The 19,473-nt window shown below is 46.0% G+C and overlaps 1 protein-coding gene across 3 annotated transcripts in view; it reads left to right on the top strand.

Moving 5' to 3' along the window:
• GLB1L2 (galactosidase beta 1 like 2) overlaps positions 1-19,473 on the top strand; it is a 228,484-nt gene that overhangs the window by 17,341 nt on the left and 191,670 nt on the right. The window contains exon 1 of one of the 3 annotated variants that reach the window (XM_033919319.1): positions 5,253-5,376. The exons of the other annotated variants lie outside the window; for them this stretch is intronic. Within the exon in view, the coding sequence (XP_033775210.1) occupies positions 5,312-5,376 (65 nt within the window). The 5' untranslated portion in view covers positions 5,253-5,311. Of the gene's footprint in view, positions 1-5,252; positions 5,377-19,473 lie in introns of those variants that run through there. 3 annotated transcript variants of the gene reach the window in all.

Genomic DNA, 19,473 nt, shown 5'->3' with positions numbered 1-19,473 from the left:
GCTTCGTCTCCTTCCTTGGCGGGGCAGATTTCTGGGCAGGAGAACTCTTTTGCTCGGCAGGCTTCTTCAAGTCCGGTGGCGTTTTCCCAGGAATTTGTTATGCTGATGCACAAGGCCTTTTTAATGCAGGGTTCTCAGCCTGCTCAGCGTCCAGACTGTCCTTTGGATCTGGGGTCGGTCTTTCAGGCCGGTGGACCTCCTCTGGAGTCTCAGGCCATAAGAGGCGCAGGGTGGCCCCTATGGATGGTGATGACCCTCCTGCAGACTTTTCCTTGTCTTTGTCGCGGCCGGACTCCCTGGAAGACGGGGAGGTCACGGATTTAGAGCTGGAAGATGCACTGGTTCGGGAGGTGGATGATCCTACCGCGCTTCGTCTTTTTCATAGGGAAGAATTACTGTCCTTTATTACCCGGGCGCTGCAGGGCCTTAATATTGCTCAGCAAGATTCTCTCGCGTCGAGCTCGGCTTCTGGATCATATGGCGGACACAAAAAAACCTGCGAAAGCATTCCTGGTGCATGAAGCGATGCTGGAGCTTATATCTGCACAGTGGGACACACCGGAGGCTGGTCTTCGGGTGACGAAGGCTATGCACCAGTTGTATCCCATCTCTCAGAACGAGGGTGACAAGTTTAAGAACCCCAGGGTGGATGCTTTGGTGGCTGCGGTTACTAAGAAGACTACCTTGCCGGTTGAGGGAGGTATAGCCCTCAAAGACATTCAGGATAGGAAGATTGAATCTTCTCTCAAGCTGTCCTTTGATGTGGCGGCGGTTACCTTGCAGGCGGCGGTGTGCAGTTCCTATGCAGCACGGGCTTGCCTTCAATGGGCTCAAGATATGGCGGATAAAATGATGGAGACCGGGATGACTGTGCCGTCTCACTTTCTGGATATGGAAACGGGTCTAGCATATCTGGCGGACGCCCTTTATGATATTATTAGGGCTTCGGCGAAACAAATGGCTCTGTCTGTTGTTTCTCGACGTTCCTTGTGGTTCCGTCACTGGGCGGCGGATGCGGCTTCTAATCTTAGATTCGTGCAACTACCCTTTAATTGTTGTTTATTATTCGGGGAGGATTTGGACAAACTCGTAAAGGATTTTGGGGATACCAAAACACAGCGGTTGCCGGAAGATAAACCTAAAGCGCTTTTGCGGGTGTCAGCTGCCAGAAACTGTTTCCAGGATGTTAAGAGATATCGTCCTGACAAGCCAGCCTATCCGACTTCTTCTGGTTCTTCCTATAACTCTAGACCTAGGTTTTCGCAAAAGACTTCCTTTCGTCCTACAAAACCCCAACAGCCTCAGCCTCCCCGTACCCCGGCCTTACGTAATTCCCAATGACGGGACGTCGGCTCCCTCCGTCGTGCCAATCGGGGGTCAGCTGTCTTCCTTTCTGGCAGAGTGGGCCAAGATTACGTCCGATCAGTGGGTCTTGGACATTATTCGAGAAGGGTACAAATTAGAATTTTCCTCTCCCGTCGCAGATTCTTTCTTGGTCTCCCCTTGTACAGGGGCGGCCAAACGAGAATTGGTGCGAGCCACCCTTCAAGTTCTTTTGGACATTGGGGCCGTCATTCCCGTTCTTCCAGAGGAAAGGGGTCAGGGAAGATATTCAATTTATTTCATAGTGCCCAAAAAGGGGGGGTTCGGTCAGGCCTGTCTTGGATCTCAAGAAGGTCAATCGCTTTCTAAGGGTCAGGCATTTCCGGATGGAAACGGTTTGGTCGGTCATTGCGGCTGTTCAGCCGGGGGAATTCCTTACGGCTCTCGACCTCATGGAAGCTTATCTGCACATTCCTACTTGGCCCCCGCATCAAAGGTATCTGCACTTCGCGATCCTTGGCCAGCACTATCAGTTTCGGGCCATGCCGTTTGGGCTGGCCATGGTTCCTCATACGTTCTTGAAGGTCATGGTGGTGGTGGCCGCTTTCCTTCGCAAGGAAGGGATTCGGGTGCATCCTTACTTGGACGACTGGTTGATCCGGGCGTTTTCCAGGCAGGAGAGTGTGACGGTGACCCAGAGGGTGATCTCTCTTCTCCAATATTTGGGGTGGGTCATCAATTTTCCAAAGAGCTCCCTTACCCCGTCTCAGTCGTTGAAGCATCTGGGGGTGCATTTCAACACCGATGTGGGGAAGGTGTTTCTGCCCATGGAACGGGGAGTAAAGTTACAGTCTCAGGGTCGCCTGCTTCTTCAGTCGCCCAGACCGAGGGTTTGGGATTATGTGCAGGTACTGGGGTCGATGGTGGCGGCTCTGGAGGTGGTTCCCTTGGCTCGCTTCCACATGAGACCATTGCAGCAGTCTCTTCTCTCTCGGTGGTCCCCAGTGTCTCAGGACTACACTCGTCGTCTTCAGTGGACGTCTCCGGCGGAGCTCAGCATGCATTGGTGGCTCAATGAGATCAATCTGTTCAAAGGAATGCCACTTGCGACATCAGACTGGATCATAGTTACAACGGACGCCAGTCTGCTGGGATGGGGAGCTCAGTGCCTTCAATCGTCAGCGCAGGGGATCTAGTCTCAGGAGGAGATGCAGTGGTTAATCAATATGCTGGAGTTGAGAGCGATCAGGCTAGCGCTTCTCGCGTTTCAGTCCATGTCCAACGAGGGTCTTTTCGGACAATGTAACGGTGGTAGCTTATGTCAACCAGTAGGGAGGTACCCGGAGTCCTCAATTGGCCGGCGAAGCTATGGTGCTGCTTCAGTGGGTGAAGATTCATCTTCCTATTCTCTCGGCGGTACACATTGCGGGGCAGGCAAATGTTCAGGCGGACTTTCTCAGTCGGAATCTTCTGGATCCCGGGAAATGGGAACTCTCCGCTCAGGCGTTCGATCTGCTTGTACAGAGGTGGGGTCTTCCGGTGGTGGATCTCATAGCTTCCTCTCAAAATGCAAAACTGCCTCGGTTCTTCAGCAGACACAGGGAGTTAGCGTCCGAGGGGGTGGCCTCAGGGTTGTCTCCTTTATATGTTCCCTCCTTGGCCGATGATAGGTCGGGTGTTACATCGCATAACTCGCTTTCCGGGCTCGGTGATTCTGGTGGCTCCGGATTGGCCGCGTCGACCTTGGTATGCGGACCTGATGCGTCTGTCGAAAGGTGATTGGTTGGTGCTCCCTGTGACTCCGGACTTGCTCACTCAGGGCCCGATATGCATGGAAAATCCGTCTCACTTTGGTCTTACGGCCTGGCTCTTGAAAGATCACGGCTGAGGCGTAAGGGATTTTCGGAGCCGGTTATTTCCACTCTTCTTCATGCCAAGAAGAGGTCTACTTTTGCCTATTATGCTAGAGTCTGGAGGGTTTTTGATGGTGTTCGGCTCAGGGTCTGTCGCCCTTCCGAGCTTCTCTCTCTTCCATCCTTTCCTTTCTTCAAGAGGGGGTTGCCAAGGGGTTGGCCTATAATTCTCTTAAGGTTCAAGTGGCCGCTATAGCTTGTTAGAGGTCGCGTGGATCATTCTTCCCTTGCGTCGCAACCTGATGTGGTTAGATTTATCAAAGGGGTGCAACATATTCGCCCTCCTATTAAGAAGATATGTCCGGAGTGGAGTCTTAAAATTGTCCTTGGGAGGTTGCAAAAGCCTCCATTTGAGCCTTTGTCCGCAACTCTGAAGGATGTGACGTTGAAGGCGGTCTTTCTTGTCGTGCTGGCTTCGGCCAGGCGGGTGTCTGAGTTGCAGGCGTTGTCTTGTAGAGATCCTTTTTTGCATATTTCGGATTCAGGGGTTTCAGTGAGGACGGTACCATCGTTTCTTCCTAAGATGGTATCAGCCTTTCATGTTAACCAGTCTCTCTTCCTTCCAGCCTTCCGGAAGGAGGATTGGGGGGAGAAGTTCTCTTTGTTGCGGTTGCTGGATGTGCATAGGATACTTATCCATTATCTTGGACTTACTAACGACTTTCGCCATTCAGATCACCTCTTTGTGTTATTTGCGGGCCGCAACAAGCTGCATCTAAGGCTTCCATTGCTCGATGGGTCAAGGAAACCATCGCTTCTGCTTACTTGACTTCAGGTAGGCGGTTACCTGACAAGCTGCATGCTCATTCCACTAGGACGATGGCTACTTCTTGGGCTGAGTCCCGAGGTTTTTCTTTGGAGGAGATTTGTTGGGCGGCAACTTGGTCTTCTAAGAATACTTTTTCTTGGCATTACAGGTTGGATGTGACAGAGTGTGCGGAAACTGCCTTTGGTGCGTCGGTTATTGCTGAGGCGGCGTTTGCTTCCCACCCTGATTGAGGATTGCTTTGCTACATCCCACTAGTCTCTGGATTCATCTGCTGTTGTTGCTGAGGAAGGAAAAATTATGTTCTTACTTGTTAATTTTCTTTCCTCTAGACGCAGCAGATGAATCCAGAGCCCCATCCTTTCTGGCTCTTGGATCTCGGTTTTGGTTTTCTGTGTTCTCTGGTTTTGTTATGGTTGGTGGTTGTTTGTTCTAGGGTTACCTTTTGCAAGTTATTCTGAGAAAGGAGTTTTTTACCTGTTGACCTTATTTCTGGTTTTGTCTGCTTGGGCAAGGAGCTATACTGAGGTTACAGGGAGAGTACCAACCAATAGGTCCACCTGTTAATCAGTTCTCTATCACCACCTGCTGGTCGATGTGTGCTATCCCACTATTCTCTGCATTCATCTGCTGCATCTAGAGGAAAGAAAATTAACAGGTAAGAACATAATTTTTCCATTTCCGCTGGTCCATTAGATGTAAAAAGGTTGAAGAACACTGCTTTACAAGAAGGGTACACAAAATGAGTTTATGGTGTTAGGAAGCAACAGTAAGCATAGTCACAAAGGAACTTTACTCTCTTTTACCTATAGGATTAATGCTTCCGTATTTGTGTTTTTGATATTTATAGGGTTTTCTAGGAACCTAGCCCCAATGAATAGCATTGTATTGAATAGAAAATGTAATCCCTTATTTGTCTTGTCTAACTTGAATAGATTGAAAGCAATGTCTAGTAAGGACTGTCTTTTACATGTTTATGTACAGTACAAGCACTGCATATATTTAACAGAGCTGTAGAAATAGTAGGAGTCTTTATTTACCTTTTCAAATGGCATATTTTTATCATGTTGCATAGATTTAGACAAGTATAAAACTTGCTGAGAGAGTTCCTGGTGCAAATGAAATGTGTTGCATTGCAAAAACAAATGTTGATTTTGGCATGTGTGGATTTTCCTTGCTGGCCTGTACAAGGGGGGGGAGGAGAAAAAAAAATGACATAGTGAATACGGTTTTGTTTTCTAGTTGTAGACAGGAAAAGGAAGACAAGAATACTGTACTTTAGTTCCAGCAAACAAAGGTTTGGTGCCAAATGGAAAGAAAAGTCTTTCTTATTTTATATTCTTTTGTCCTCCACTCTCTTCAGTGTCCTCAAAGGTAGGTAATTATTTTGTGGTACTGAGTACAAAATTAGGGGGGTGCAGCAAGAACAGCAGCGGGAGAATTCAGTGTGTGAAGATAAAAAGAGAAAAACAAGATGGAACTGTGGTCATAGCAATGATTTTATATATATATATATACTAGTCGTTGAGACCGTTACATTAACGGGTGCTAGAATATATGTCTGTCTCTGTCCCCCTCCATTTCCCTGTGCAGTGCTGTCTCTGCTTTCTTCCTTACTCTGCCCTCTCCAGCTGTAACATTACTGCCTCGCTTTTTCTCCCTGCAAGCATCTCTGCTCTCTTTCTCATCCCCAGTCTCTTTGCTCTTTTTCTGTTCTTACAGGGGTCTCTGCTCTCCTTTCTCTATATGTTTCTGATTAGTGCAAACCTCTATACTCTCCTGTTTTCTCTGTATGCTCCTGATCCTGTGTTTCCCTGTAGTTGTCTGTTCCTTTTTTTTTGTATTCCTTCCTCAGTCTCAGTTATTATTTCTCTGAACATTCCCTTCCTCTGTCTTTACAACTGCAGTTCTCTTGCCCTCTAAGCCCCTGCTGCAAGTGGCTGTGCATGTCGATCCTGCTCCCCTTTCACTGACTTTCACCTGCATCATTTCTTTTCTGCCGGCTGGGTTTCACCCTGCTCGCTAATGCCCCGAACTCGCATGAAGCCGCTCTCAATTTGTGCTCCCCCTCATGTTCTGCATATCTATGCCTGCTTAATAGCTCTGAGGACCCCGACCCGGGACCCCCTTTACGTTTCTTTTTCATCTTCCGCCGCCTCTTCCGACATAAAGTTTATTTTTTTTTTTTTTTTGCTGGCGTGAGGAAAAACTATTTGGCAGGAAATTTGTTCTTCAATCTTTGCCGCATTTGCGATTGTTTGGCCAAGCTGCAACCTCCATCCCGACAGAACTTCTTTCGGACGTACCAGTTTACGACGGACATTTGTGTGTGGCGACCAGGAAATAACCACTACACGTTAGACATGGCGGCGGTGAGGGCATTTGTCCCTTTAGACAGGTGCTTTATAGGGTCCCGCTGCCGCTTATTCTGCTCTGGGACTCCGGTAAGAGATTCTTTCGTGCGTTTCCAGGAGGGAGCTATGGAAGGGAAACTTCAGTGGTGCCGTTTTTCCTCCCAAGCGACCACAGACCTACCGATCATGGAAGCACGCAGATAAGAGTGTGCATGCGCGGCTAGGGTTTTATTATATAGGATATATATATAGAGAGAGAGCTTTTTTTCTGTTGGAGTCTGCTATAGTTTCATTACATTACAAGGACAGTTTTCAAAAAGACCTAGCAATCTAACTAGGGAATTAGCTGATCTAGTTCCATCAGCCTAAAAAAATACATCACACAGAACAACAACATTTAAAGAAATCATTTATAGGGGCATTTAGATCAGGGAAATGAACAATGCATTTAACATTGAATTGTCAAATATGTACATTTTTCAAAGGGTTTAAGTGCCTAGCTTTTGAATTTATGATTCTGAGTTGGCCTGTTTAGAAGAGCCCGAGAGCCCTCGTCTTGATGGGCGGCAGTAACACGGGGATGGAGGGCCCATGTCGCCTCTCATGGGGATGAGCGCGCTGAGTGGGGTGGGGGGCGGGCATAGGGGGTAGAGGAAGCAGCTTAGCGGTGTGCAGGTTTTCCCACTGCTGGGCGGCCTCCTGATAGGAGAAGCGCGGGGTAATGGTCAGGCAGATCTTATAAAGCCGGGACCTCGGAGGACCCAGCGTCTTCCTTGGTCCTCCGAGGGTTACATGTTAAATTTTTTTTTGCCTTGTCATTCACTCAGGAAAGCAGGACTGGAGAGGAGAAGGAGGGTAGAATTATTTATGTGGGAGTCATGAAGATGAGGATAGTATCTGAAATGAAGAAAGCATAGAAGATCTTTGAAGGAGAGAAACGAATTGTAGATATGAGCAGATTGTGTTAATGGGCAGATTGGATAGGCTGTAGGGTCTTTATCTGCTGTCATCTTCTCTGTTTCTATACAAACACTGCAGGCCTTGTTTTTGTATTTTTGTCCCGACAGTTTTTGTAGCTCAATTAGAACTAGCATTTACTGGTCTGTGCCACCAAAAGCCTCATTCACAGCTACCTGGGGAATATTACATATTTTTGGATACTCTTTCTGCAAGAAAACATTTTTAAAAGTCCAAGGCTAGTATGAAAAATCCACAACAGTGCAGATGTAGAGACAAAAAGCAGATCTCGGATGTTGTCAAAATTAGAAGCTATAGTAAATGTTCCTTTAAAAATACCTGATGTGGGCCACGTTTTGCCCAAATTAGGGCTGTATCAGGGGTCTAATTCACTGTAGGTACAGAATGACATGGGAATGGGAATTTTCAGGCAGCTCACCGCAGATGCAGGGGCAAAACCTTTTTCTGACTATGGGATCAGTAAAAAGCTTTGCAAGAGTTGAATTTAGTCACTCAGCTGGCTCCATCCACTTCTTCCTTCTGACTTTGTGGTGTGTGCTCGCAGTCTGCTACCTTTTCCTGCCACCCTGACATGAGCGTTCTGATCTTGGACCAATATGACTCTCTGGAAGGTGCTCTTAAGATTGCCAGAGCCATATCAAGCTTATATCCTCTGGCACAGAAATGTCAGCAGCTATTGGGTCAGCCCAAGATAGATTCTTTGGTTGTGCAGGTAACTAAAGGCCCACAGTTAAAATAAAACCCTTGGTTTATTGCGACTCCTCGGCGAGGCCTCTTAATCTCCTCCATTGTAAAACCTAAGCTGAGCTGGCCTTGTCCTCCCTCCACTTCCTCCTCTCCTCGACTCCTCCAGTATGAGAGGATTCAATTGGTCCTCTAGTAAGAGAGGGCCCAATTGGCTTGTTCTTGACTCCTCCCTCCACCTTCTCCTTTCCTCGGATCCAATTGCCGCCACCATACAAATTAACAAAAACCCTGGGCCCAGAGCAGTAAGCCTTTTTGTGTGGTTTGTGGTGGCAGTGATGAGCAGCAGCAGGCAGATGAATCAGGAGGATGGAGCTAGTGACAGCAAGGAGCAGCAGGAGCTGTTGTAGGAACCAGAGGCAGTGACGACGTGGAGGAGGACCCGGACTAAGCAGGAGCTGAACTGAGAGCAGAAGTCATTGTTGGAGTCAGAGGCGGCGGTGGCAATGAGGAACGGGAGCTGTTGTGAGCGGCAGCTAGCAGGAAGACAGCAACAATGAGGAGCAGCCAGGAGCTAGATGGAATTGTGAGCAGCAGCAGCTGCTGCGAGCAGGAGGAGCAGACATATCAAACATAAAAATTTATTTCTATACCGCAATTATCTTGTGGTTCAATGCAGTGTACATAAAGTAAAAACTGAACATTATTAGTAAAATGCATCAAATACATTTTGTTTAGTTCATTACAAATATTTAGAAATAAATAAGTTTTCAGTAATTTCCTAAAATGCATATAAGTAGCAGACATTCTAACCATTGATTCAAATTCAAAGTCCCATTGTGCAGCTTGATAAGATAGTTGCCAACTTATAAATTGTGTTTGCGTACAACCTTTAACAGAAAGAAAAATAAAAAAATGACAAATTACACATAGGATGACTTCGGGAAGTAAATAGAAAATAGTCAACCAAATATTTGAGAACCAAAAAACCAAAGAGACTGTGGGAAAATATTGTTCTTGAGATGTCGTTGATCGAGTTCAAATTTCAGGTAATTACATCCACTGGAAAGCAAAATAACCCAGTTGTTGGTAACGGGACCCGACACAGTCCTTGTTTTGGTTCAAATGAACCTTCCCCAAGGGTCCAAGATATAGCTCACATGTAATGTATAGTCAGTGCGATGTATACACCAGTAACATTAAAAATACAAATCTCCTTAAATGTGAAAAAACGCCACGGGTGAGAAGAGCAGCTACAGTGCATCAAACCGTGCAAAGCTTTATAAAAGAAACAACCAAGCCTAAATAGAACTCTGCCTTCCATTGGGAGCCAATGCAGTTTTCGATAAAATGGGGTCACTCACATGTTTATTTTTTCAAGTTAAAAATCAATCTAACTGCTGTGTTCTGAACAATGCAGTAGGAGCCCAGTGGAGAGTGGGAGCCACTGTGAGAAGATTGCAGTTCTCCTTCTACATTGTAAGTCGCTTGTTCTTTAATTTAAAAATACCTCTTTTTTAATTTAAAAAAACAAAAAATCTAGGGTCCAATTTCTCTTCTATTTGCCTGCTTCTTCCTTCCCCCTAACTCAATGTGTCCTTCGTTACCCTCAGCCAGCTGGCATCTCTAGTCCATGACTCTGGTGGGGGGGGGAGGGGGAAGCAGCCATATTGGGTGGGAGGAGGGAAGAATCAAGGAAGCAGAAGAAGAGAAAGTGAAGCTAGGGTTTTTTTTTAAATTAAAGAAGGCCTGTTTTATCAGTACAGCTGCCTTGGTTGTATCTGGAGGGGGATGGGTACGACGAGTGAGGTGATTAAATTTGTGGACGATACGAAGTTATTCAGAGTAGTGAAGACACAGGGGGATTGCGAAGATCTGTAACGTGACATAATCAAGCTCAAGAAATGGGCATCAACATGGCAAATGAGGTTCAATATGGATAAGTGTAAAGTGATGCATGTCAGTAACAAAAATCTCCTGCACAAATACAGGATGTCCGGGGTGGTACTTGGAGAGACCTCCCAGGAAAGAGACTTGGGAGTTCTGATCGACAAGTCGATGAAGCCATCCACGCAATGCGTGGCGGTGGCAAAAAGGGCGAACAGAATGCTAGGAATGATGAAGGGGATGACGAACAGATCGGAGAAGGTTATCATGCCGCTGTACCGGGCCATGGTGCACCCTCACCTGGAGTACTGCGTCCAGCACTGGTCGCCGTACATGAAGAAGGACACGGTACTACTCAAAAGGGTCCAGAGAAGAGCGACTAAAATGGTTAAGGAGCTGGAGGAGTTGCTGAACAGCGAGAGATTAGAAAAACTGGGCCTCTTCTCCCTTGAAAAGAGGAGACTGAGAGGGGACATGATCGAAAAATTCACGATACTGAAAGGAATAGACTTAGTAGATAAAGACAGGTTGTTCACCCTCTCCAAAGTAGAATGAGAGGGCACTCTCCATAGGTAAAAGGGAATAGATTCCGTACAAATGTAAGGAAGTTCTTCTATTATAGGGGAAAACACCCTCCAAGATTCAAGACAAAGTTGGACAAGTTCCTGCTAAACTGGAACGTACGCAGGTGAGGCTGGACTCATTTAGAGCACTGGTTTTTGACCTAAGGGCCGCTGTGTGAGCGGACTGCTGGGCACGATGGACCAGCAGCGGCAATAAAAAAAAAAAAAAAAAGATAGAGAAGAACAGCTAAGTTTCAAGTTTATTTAATATTTCTTATACTACCTAATCAGACTTCTAGGCGGTGCACAAAATAATAAAAACATACATTGGCTAAAATGCAGGTTTAAAATGACAAAACATCTCTAAGGATGATGACAACATCCAGAAACACTTAAACCATGACAAACGGGAACAGAAGGTAAAAAGGCAAGAACTACAATGTTCAAAGTAAAAGATAACATTTAGGGGAAAAACAATAGGGGAAATACTGAGGGTATAATTGTTCTAGGTCACCCTTACAAGGGCAGCTAGGTCTCAAAAGCGTCAAGACATAGAAAAGTCTTAAGCTTTGTCTTAAATTGATGAAGGATAGATTCATCCCGTAAATAAGCCGGGATACTATTCCATAAAGAGGGAGCATTTACGGAAAAAATGGAGGGTTTGGAAGGGAAAGAAGGAGTAATTGAAGAAAGAACAGAAGCAGTTGGCTGGGGGGAGGGGGAATTAAAGGAGGCCTTTTTTTAAATCAGTGCAGCTGCCTTGGTTGTTTCTGGAGGCGGGGTTGGTGGGGATGAAGGTAGGAGGAGTGGCCTACTAGTAGAGCTGCTGCCTCTGCACTGAGAGGTAGGGTTACCAGATTTCCTCTTTAAAAAAAGATGACACCTGGACCCACACCATTCCATCCTGCTCTGCCCCCACATGAACGGAGTGTCTCCTTCCCCGAACTTGAGGCTATGTCTTGATGTCCTCTGCGCATGGGCAGACGTCGACACAATGATATCACACGCATGCCAGGTTTTGGAAATCCCTCTGGGAACCCAGACAGTCCTCTAAAAAGAGGATATGTTCGGGTTTCCCTGGTAACCCTACCCAGGGAATCCCAGTGCTGCTCCTTGTGATCCTGAGAAAGTCACTTGATCCTCCATTTCCCCAAGTACAAAATAAGTACAGTGGAACCTTGGTTTACGAGTATAATTCGTTCCAGAAGCATGCTCGTAAACCAAATTGCTCGTATATCAAAGCAAGTTTCCCCATAGGAAGTAAGGGAAACTGCTTTGATTGGTTCCACCTCCTCCCCTCCACGAGTCTACCAGCGCTGCTCCATTCTCCCCCCCCTTGAGGAATCCGACGCTGTTTCAAACCCCTCCCCGCGATCCAGCTTCCCCCCCTGCGAACCGGCATCCCCCCCGCCCACGTTGCCCCCCCCCTCCACCGCGATCATACTTTCCCCCCTCCCGAGCAGTCAATGACACCCTTTACCCGACATGGCACCAGTGCCGGTGCCCAAAAATCCTCCCTCTTCTGGCGCGGCTGGGTGGTGCGTCGGAGATCCTCCTTCGTCTGTGCTGGGCTGGACTGACTTTGAGCATTTGCGCATGCTCAAAGCCTTCTGGTCTCGCTCTCTCCGAGATTGAGAGCGAGACCAGAAGGCTTTATGCATGCGCAAATGCTCAAAGCCAGTCCAGCCCAGCCCAGCCCAGAATAAGGAGGATCTCTGACGCACCGCCCAGCCCAGGCCGCGCCAGAAGAGGGAGGATCTTTGGGCACCGGCACTGGTGCCAAGTCGGGTAAAGGGTGTCATTGACTGCTTGCTCGGGGGGGGGGGAAGTAGGATCGCGGTGGAGGGGGGCAACGCAAGCGGGGGGGATGCCGGTTCGCTGGGGGGGATGCCGGGTCGCCGGGGGGGGGGCACTCGTACTGCGAGGCAAGCTCGGTTTACAAGGCACCAAGTTTGCGAATGTTTTGCTCGTCTTGCAAAACACTCGCAAACTGGTGCACTCATAAACCGAGGTACCACTGTACCTGTATATGAATAAGGCTCTTTGAATGTGTAGCCATAAAAAATACAAATCCCATTCCCTTTCCCCTAAAAAAAAAAAAAGGTACAGAAGAACACTGAGCAGGAGGTCTGAGGGAGAATGAGAGAGTGATTGAGGAAAGAACAGCAACAGTTGGTCCAGGGTTGGGTTAGAGGAGGGATTGAATGGTTGAAATTGGTGTGACAGAGTTCATAGGGATGGGGACAGAGCTCGCAGGGACGAGGCAGGGACAGGGATAGAGCTTGTGGGTTTGGGGACAGAGCTTGCAGGGATGGGAGAGGAACAATTCTTTTCCCCACATTATTCTCTAATTATAGGTTCGCACTCTCAAACAAGTATGCTAAAACTCAGCACAATTTTACTTGTTTCAGCTCTTTAGGATTGCTGCTGCATAACACACAGAATCTCAGTCTCAGGGTCTGCAGGTAAATTTTTTTTTTTTAAAGTGAAATCTTGAAAATATGCATCCCTTTTCTCTCCTAGCTTAAACGTTTCTCCTGCCCACCTCTTAGTGTAACTAAAAAAAATCTACACACTGTAGAACAATCTGCAGACGTGAGTCACATAAGGGTGAGCCGTTTTCAGGCAGTTGATTTGAAGCATGTAAAAAGCTTTGAAAATTCTTCTCCACATGAGCTTAGATAAATGAGTAATTAGAACAGATGGTAAAATCAAATACCCAGAGTCAGAATTGTTTCTTGAATATCTGGTTGAAATGTCAACCAGCAGGGACAATCAATACAACTGCTGATGGCATAACATAACGCCTGAATGCTTTAGACACAGGCAGTACTGAGTTGCCTGTGTGACTTATTTTATATAGGTTGTAGGGATCATAACTAGGAGGAACAGGTCAGAAAGTGATCAATCCTACCTGTATTTTACAAAAGGCTTTGCTGAACACAGACCTTGAAAAATATGTACAAGGAAGTGAAGTAGTACACTTCTATTTTCTGGCATTAACAGTGGGAGCACCTGCAGTACAAATTTACACTTCTAGAAAAAATAGTAGCTTCAAAGCAGCCTATGTACGGGTTTGTAAAATGGGTTGGCTACACATGTTACTCCTGGTGGAATTCTGCACAACTGCGCGATGCAGAATTTCTGCAGAATTGCACAGCTACGCAGAATCTCGACCATGTTAGCATCTTCGGGTCACGGTATCCACAGCAATTCCCACACACTGCCTGCCACTAACCCAGAAGTCTCTATGTGGCAAAGGGGAGGCGGCAGGCAGCATGTGAGAATCGCTGCCGATACTGCAACTTGAAGAAGCAAGCCTTAGAGTACAGGGGAGGAGAGGAAGGAAAGTTGTTGGCAAAGGGGGAGGGGTGAGAGGAAGGAAAATTGGTGGCACAGGGAAAGGAAAAGGGTGAGAGGAAAGAAAGTTGCTGGCACAGGGGGAGGGGTGAGAGGAAGGCATAGGGGGAGGAGAAGGAGACATGCATGGTGAGGGGGAGGATGAAATTGCACATAATGGAGGGAAGGAAGGGAGAGATGGTGCGTGGAGGGGGATAGAGAGAGATTTGACAAAGCACAAGGAAGGGAGAAAGAGAGGTGTTGAATATGTGGGTAGATGAGATGGAGAGATGCCTGGAAATGGGAGTGATTGAAGAGAATGGGAGAAATGCTGGCCCATGGGTAAGAGTGCAGTACGGAAGAGATAGGGAGATGTCGGGCTATGAGGATGGGTTGGGAGGGAAGGAAGAAAGAGCAGATGCTGGGCTATAAGAGTGAAGAAAGGAAGATGTTGAGAATGGTAGAATCTTGAGAAGGAGGAGAAGGTGGCAAGGAAATGGATGAGAGAATAGATAGACTTAGAGGGCAGAAATATGGTAACGGAGGTAGATTGAAGATGATGGGAATGGAGGGCTGAGGAACGATTGAGATGGGGAATGGGAAAGATGGAAATTTGATAGGTAGCTGAAAAGTAAAAAAGAGGAAAAGGGTAAGAAAGAGACAGAAAAGAGCTAAAAAGGAACGATCAATATGTCTGAGGTAGGTGTAGTGAGGGAATAGACAAGAGAAAGTAGAAAAGACAAATTGATAGCAGCCACTTGAAGGAGAATTAGCAGATGACAGGAAAGCAGAAAAACGAAACTGGAACAAACATGATGGAAAAATAAAACATCCAGACAACAAAGGTAAAAAACCCCCATTTTATTTTAAGTGTTTTAAATAGAATAAGGATAATAATTAGGAAAAATATTGTTTAAATTTTGACAAATAAACTTGCAGAATTTGCTAATCCCCCTCCCCCCCCCCTGTTTTACAAAACCATAGCGTGATTTTTAGCTCCGGCTGCGGCGGTCCCAGTTCTGACACTCATAGGAATTCTATGAGTGTCGGAACTGTTACCACCGAGCCTGGCACTAAAAATTGCAAAAGGGAGGGGTTGTACGCAGAATTTTGAATTATTTTGTACAGAATTTCACCAGAAGTAACATATCAATACTTACAGTTGCACCTGGAAGTAGCCATGTATTAACATCCAAGAGCAGGTCATTGCAATTGTATATGTAGGCAGCCCATTTTGCAAACCAAAAATATAAGGGCCCCAAATTGAGTAATAAGGCTATATTTTTGTTTTTGTTGGTGGAATAAAAATGGGATTGCTTACTTAATTCTTTGTTTATTTATTTATTGGGATTTGTTTACCACCTTTTTCATGAAGAGATTCACCCAAAGCAGTATACAATACACTGAATAGTAATCAGGTATTTTCCCTATCTGTACTGACAGGTTCACAATCTAATTGAAGTACCTGGGGTAATGGTGAGTTAGGTGACTTGCCCAGAATCACAGGAGCAAGCTGGGATTGAGCTTGCAACTGAGGCAGCAGCTCTAACCACTAGGCCATACTCCACTCCCTTTGTGTCAAGTCCTGGTCAAAATAAGTACTCTGAGCTGGTGCAAAACCTAATAGGGAATAAAAAAAAAAAAACCAAAAACCTTAGATATGCATTATCTCTATAAGATGGAGAATAAGGAATATGTGGGTAGATTTTTGGATGACCCAAGCTATGCCCTCCTTGAAATCTCCTCACAAGTTTGCCCAACTTCATTCAATAACTGTTAATGTTTATGGGTCCTCAGAGGGCCACCAAGCACTCAATACATCTCATAGTGCGGGGCTTTATGCACCCTTTCATCACTGGACCTAAGTTTTGTGTTATGTTTATCATAAATATTATTTTAGTGATTTAAGTTTTAAGTATAAATATGCTAAAAGTACTTAGCTTTTGTATGACGCTAGTCGGGAGGGTAGAAACATTAGTTATCCAACATGTTTCGCCTATGTACCTCACAGGGCTTTATCAAGGCTCCCTCTCCCTAAAACAAATAAAAATATATATATTTTTCTAAATGCCTAGCCTTTTACCATATTACACATATTAAGTGTTACCATATAAGCTTATAGTTATTAACCTCTTACCATTCATAACCACAATCTCCCACCAATGCGTCAAGAACGAAATGGCGGTCACGCTCTTGATCAGCTGATTTATACGCACCCACGACAACCACGTCCCACACTGTCAGGGACGTCATTGTCTGACGTAGATTTTTCTAAACCTTACTCCTCCCCTTTGTTTTGTTCATATTTATATAGTGTATTTGACAGGACAATATCAACAGTCACCCCCCCCGGAGACTAGATCATATTAGTGAAGCCCATTCCAGCTCGTTATTCAATCCCTTAGGAGCTACCGTATTCAGGCGGTAGATCCATCGCTGTTCAGATAGATTTAACCTCCCTTCCCAATCCCCTTCCAGTTCTTTTCCATTCATATACTCTATCACTCTCCATTTTAAATGTTGGATGCCATGGCCCTTATCAAGCCAATGCTGGACTATAGGGGCTTGCAGCGTCCCAGTGTTAATACGGGATTTATGTTCGTTCAGGCGTACATTGATAGCTCGCTTAGTTCGGCCCACATACACCAGATCACAAGGGCAGACTATGATATATACCACCCTAGTAGTTTTACAGGTCGTATTTGCCCTGGCCTTTACCGTGTATCCTGATTGTGGGTCAGACAATGAAGTCCCTGACAGTGTGGGACGTGGTTGTCGTGGGTGCGTATAAATCAGCTGATCAAGATCGTGACCGCCATTTCGTTCTTGACGCATTGGTGGGAGATTGTGGTTATGACTCAGTGTTCCCGCTAAGCTGCGCTGGGGTGCTCTGGCGCACAAAATATTACCTCGCAGCGCACAAGTTTCTCGTCACAGCGCACACAGTGTAGAGCACAGTTCTTCAACCGCCGGTCCGCAAACAAAATCTTGCCGGTCCGCGAAGGATTCGGTCCCCGCCGCAACGAAAGGCCGGCGTCAGCTGACTTGCAACTTCCTGTTGCAGTCGCTGTGCCGGGACTCCTGCCTTCGCCGGGACTCCTGCCTTCCACCGCGTTTGCCTCCTGCCTTGTCTCCGCACCTCCAGACCAGCAGCGGCAGCTGTGTATGCTTTTAACTTCGGCACAGAGCTGCCCCTAATCAATAGTTTAGCGCGGTTTCATAAGGCAGCCTCGGGGCCTTTGCTAGGCCGGCCCACATCGCATCATCGAAGCGGGCCGGCTATCAAAGGCCCCGAGGCTGCCTCATGAAACCGCGCTAAACTATTGATTAGGGGCAGCTCTGTGCCGAAGTTAAAAGCATACAGAGCTGCCGCTGCTGGTCTGAACTCTTGGGCCGCTGAAGGAGGGCAAAAAGCAGCTGTCCTGGAGGTTTCCCTTCCTCTCGCCTTTACAGGTTCCTTTTTTCCACCTTTTTTTTTTTCCTTCAAACGGCAACGGGCCCCAGCATCGACATCAATCAAGTAAGTTCCACTGTCAATCAAGCGGTTCTGCTCGGCCAAAGCTTCCCCTGTGACATGAGCCACCCTCAGGGGAAAGAAAGTGACCCACAAAGGTGAGGGGAAGGGGGGCAGATGATGGAAGTTGGGGGGGGGGGGGAGAGAGAGAGAGAGAGAGAAGGGGCAGATGATGGAATGGAGGAGATGAGAGAGAGAGAGAAGGGGACAGATGATGGAAGTGAGAAGAAGGGAGAGAGAGCAGAAGGCAGATGGATGTCAGTTGAGAAGGGAGAGCAGATGCTGAATGGAAGTGGGGAAAGAACACATACTGGATGGAAGGAGGAGATAAATAAAGGGGGAAGAAAATAGTAAGATAATGGAGGGGTGAGGGAAAGGGGTGACAAGCTGTGTGTAGACACAGTGAAAAGAGGGAAACGGGACTAAATAGTAAGAAAGAATTTAATTTAGATGGAGGCAGAAAATAGAGAAGGAAGACCAGAGAAGAAAAGGGAAGAGAGAGCAGAGAATGATCAGATCTGAGTGGAGGAAATGAGAAGAGAGATATGCTAAAAACCACAGGGGGGAGGGAAGGATAGAGATGCCAGACCATGAGGGGAACAGAAGGAAGATGATGGATGCTAGACCAAATTGGGGGGTGGGGGGGGGCAGGAGGAGAGATGGCAGGGAAAGACAGACAGTGAATGGAAGGGGCAGATGCTGGACTGAAGAGACAGAGAAGGTTATCATGCTGCTGTACCGGGCCATGGTACGCCCTCACCTGGAGTACTGCGTCCAGCACTGGTACTTTAAGAAGGACACGGTACTACTCGAAAGGATCCAGAGAAGAGCAACTAAAATGGTTAAGGGGCTGGAGGAGTTGCCGTACAGCGAAAGATTAGAGAAACTGGGCCTCTTCTCCCTTGAGCAGAGGAGATTGAGAGGGGACATGATAGAAACATTCAAGGTACTGAAGGGAATAGACTTAGTAGCTAAGGCAGGGAGAACGAGAGGGCACTCTCTAAAGTTGAAAGGGGATAGATTCCATACAAACGTAAGGAAGTTCTGTGATAGAAAGCAACATATTTATTTGGCTCATAACTTGCTGGCGCCCGATATTTTTAGCTCACAGTGAAAAAAGTTTGCTCACAACACCCGCCCGCTTAGAGGGAACACTGGTTATGAACGGTAAGAGGTTAATAACTATAAGCTTATATGGTAACACTTAATATGTGTAATATGGTAAAAGGCTAGGCATTTAGAAAAATATATATATTTTTATTTGTTTTAGGGAGAGGGAGCCTTGATAAAGCCCTGTGAGGTACATGGGCGAAACATGTTGGATAACTGATGTTTCTACCCTCCCGACTAGCGTCATACAAAAGCTAAGTACTTTTAGCATATTTATACTTAAAACTTAAATCACTAAAATAATATTTATGGTAAACATAACACAAAACTTAGGTCCAGTGACGAAAGGGTGCATAAAGCCCCGCACTATGAGATGTATTGAGTGCGTGGTGGCCCTCTGAGGACCCATAAAAATTAACAGTTATTGAATGAAGTTGGGCAAATTTGTGAGGTAACGTCTTGCAGGAACGGACTGATTTATGATAGTATTCTTCATTCAAAAAAAAGGTGAAGTTAGTGCCTAGGTCTCCTTGAAATCTCTGCATGATATGAATCTGTAAATAACATCTTTCTGAAATTTCCATTTGCATACACAGTACTGTATATGTGATTTCTCTATGTAAATGTTTTCTTTTAAGATTATTTTTATGATACATGCTTGATAGGGTTTTGACGAAGGGAAACAATATTTGTTGATTACTCTGGATATCTTGGCAGTATTTGACATAGTCAATCACAAGATCTTATTAAATCATCTTTGTGCAATTGGTCTGGATGAAACAGTCCCTCATAATTCATTTTTGGAAGATAGATGATTCTCTGTGGTACAAGGGATAGATAAATTGACTGAGTTGGTCTGCAGTACTTGTGATTTTATTTAATAATTTTTTATTACCATTGTGTAAGTTACTGCGTTGCTTGGGTCTGCGATTCAAAATATATGCAGATGACATTCAATTTTTATTTCAAATTGATCAGTCTTTAAATGATTCATTGCCCTTGTTGCAGTTCTATTATATTTGCATACCATCAGTCAATGGAT

The sequence above is a fragment of the Geotrypetes seraphini genome, chromosome 13 (assembly GCF_902459505.1).
Source record: "Geotrypetes seraphini chromosome 13, aGeoSer1.1, whole genome shotgun sequence".
NCBI lineage: Eukaryota > Metazoa > Chordata > Amphibia > Gymnophiona > Dermophiidae > Geotrypetes > Geotrypetes seraphini.
The sequence above is the reverse complement of the archived record's forward strand: the minus strand, read 5'-3'. Positions and strand labels throughout refer to the sequence as shown.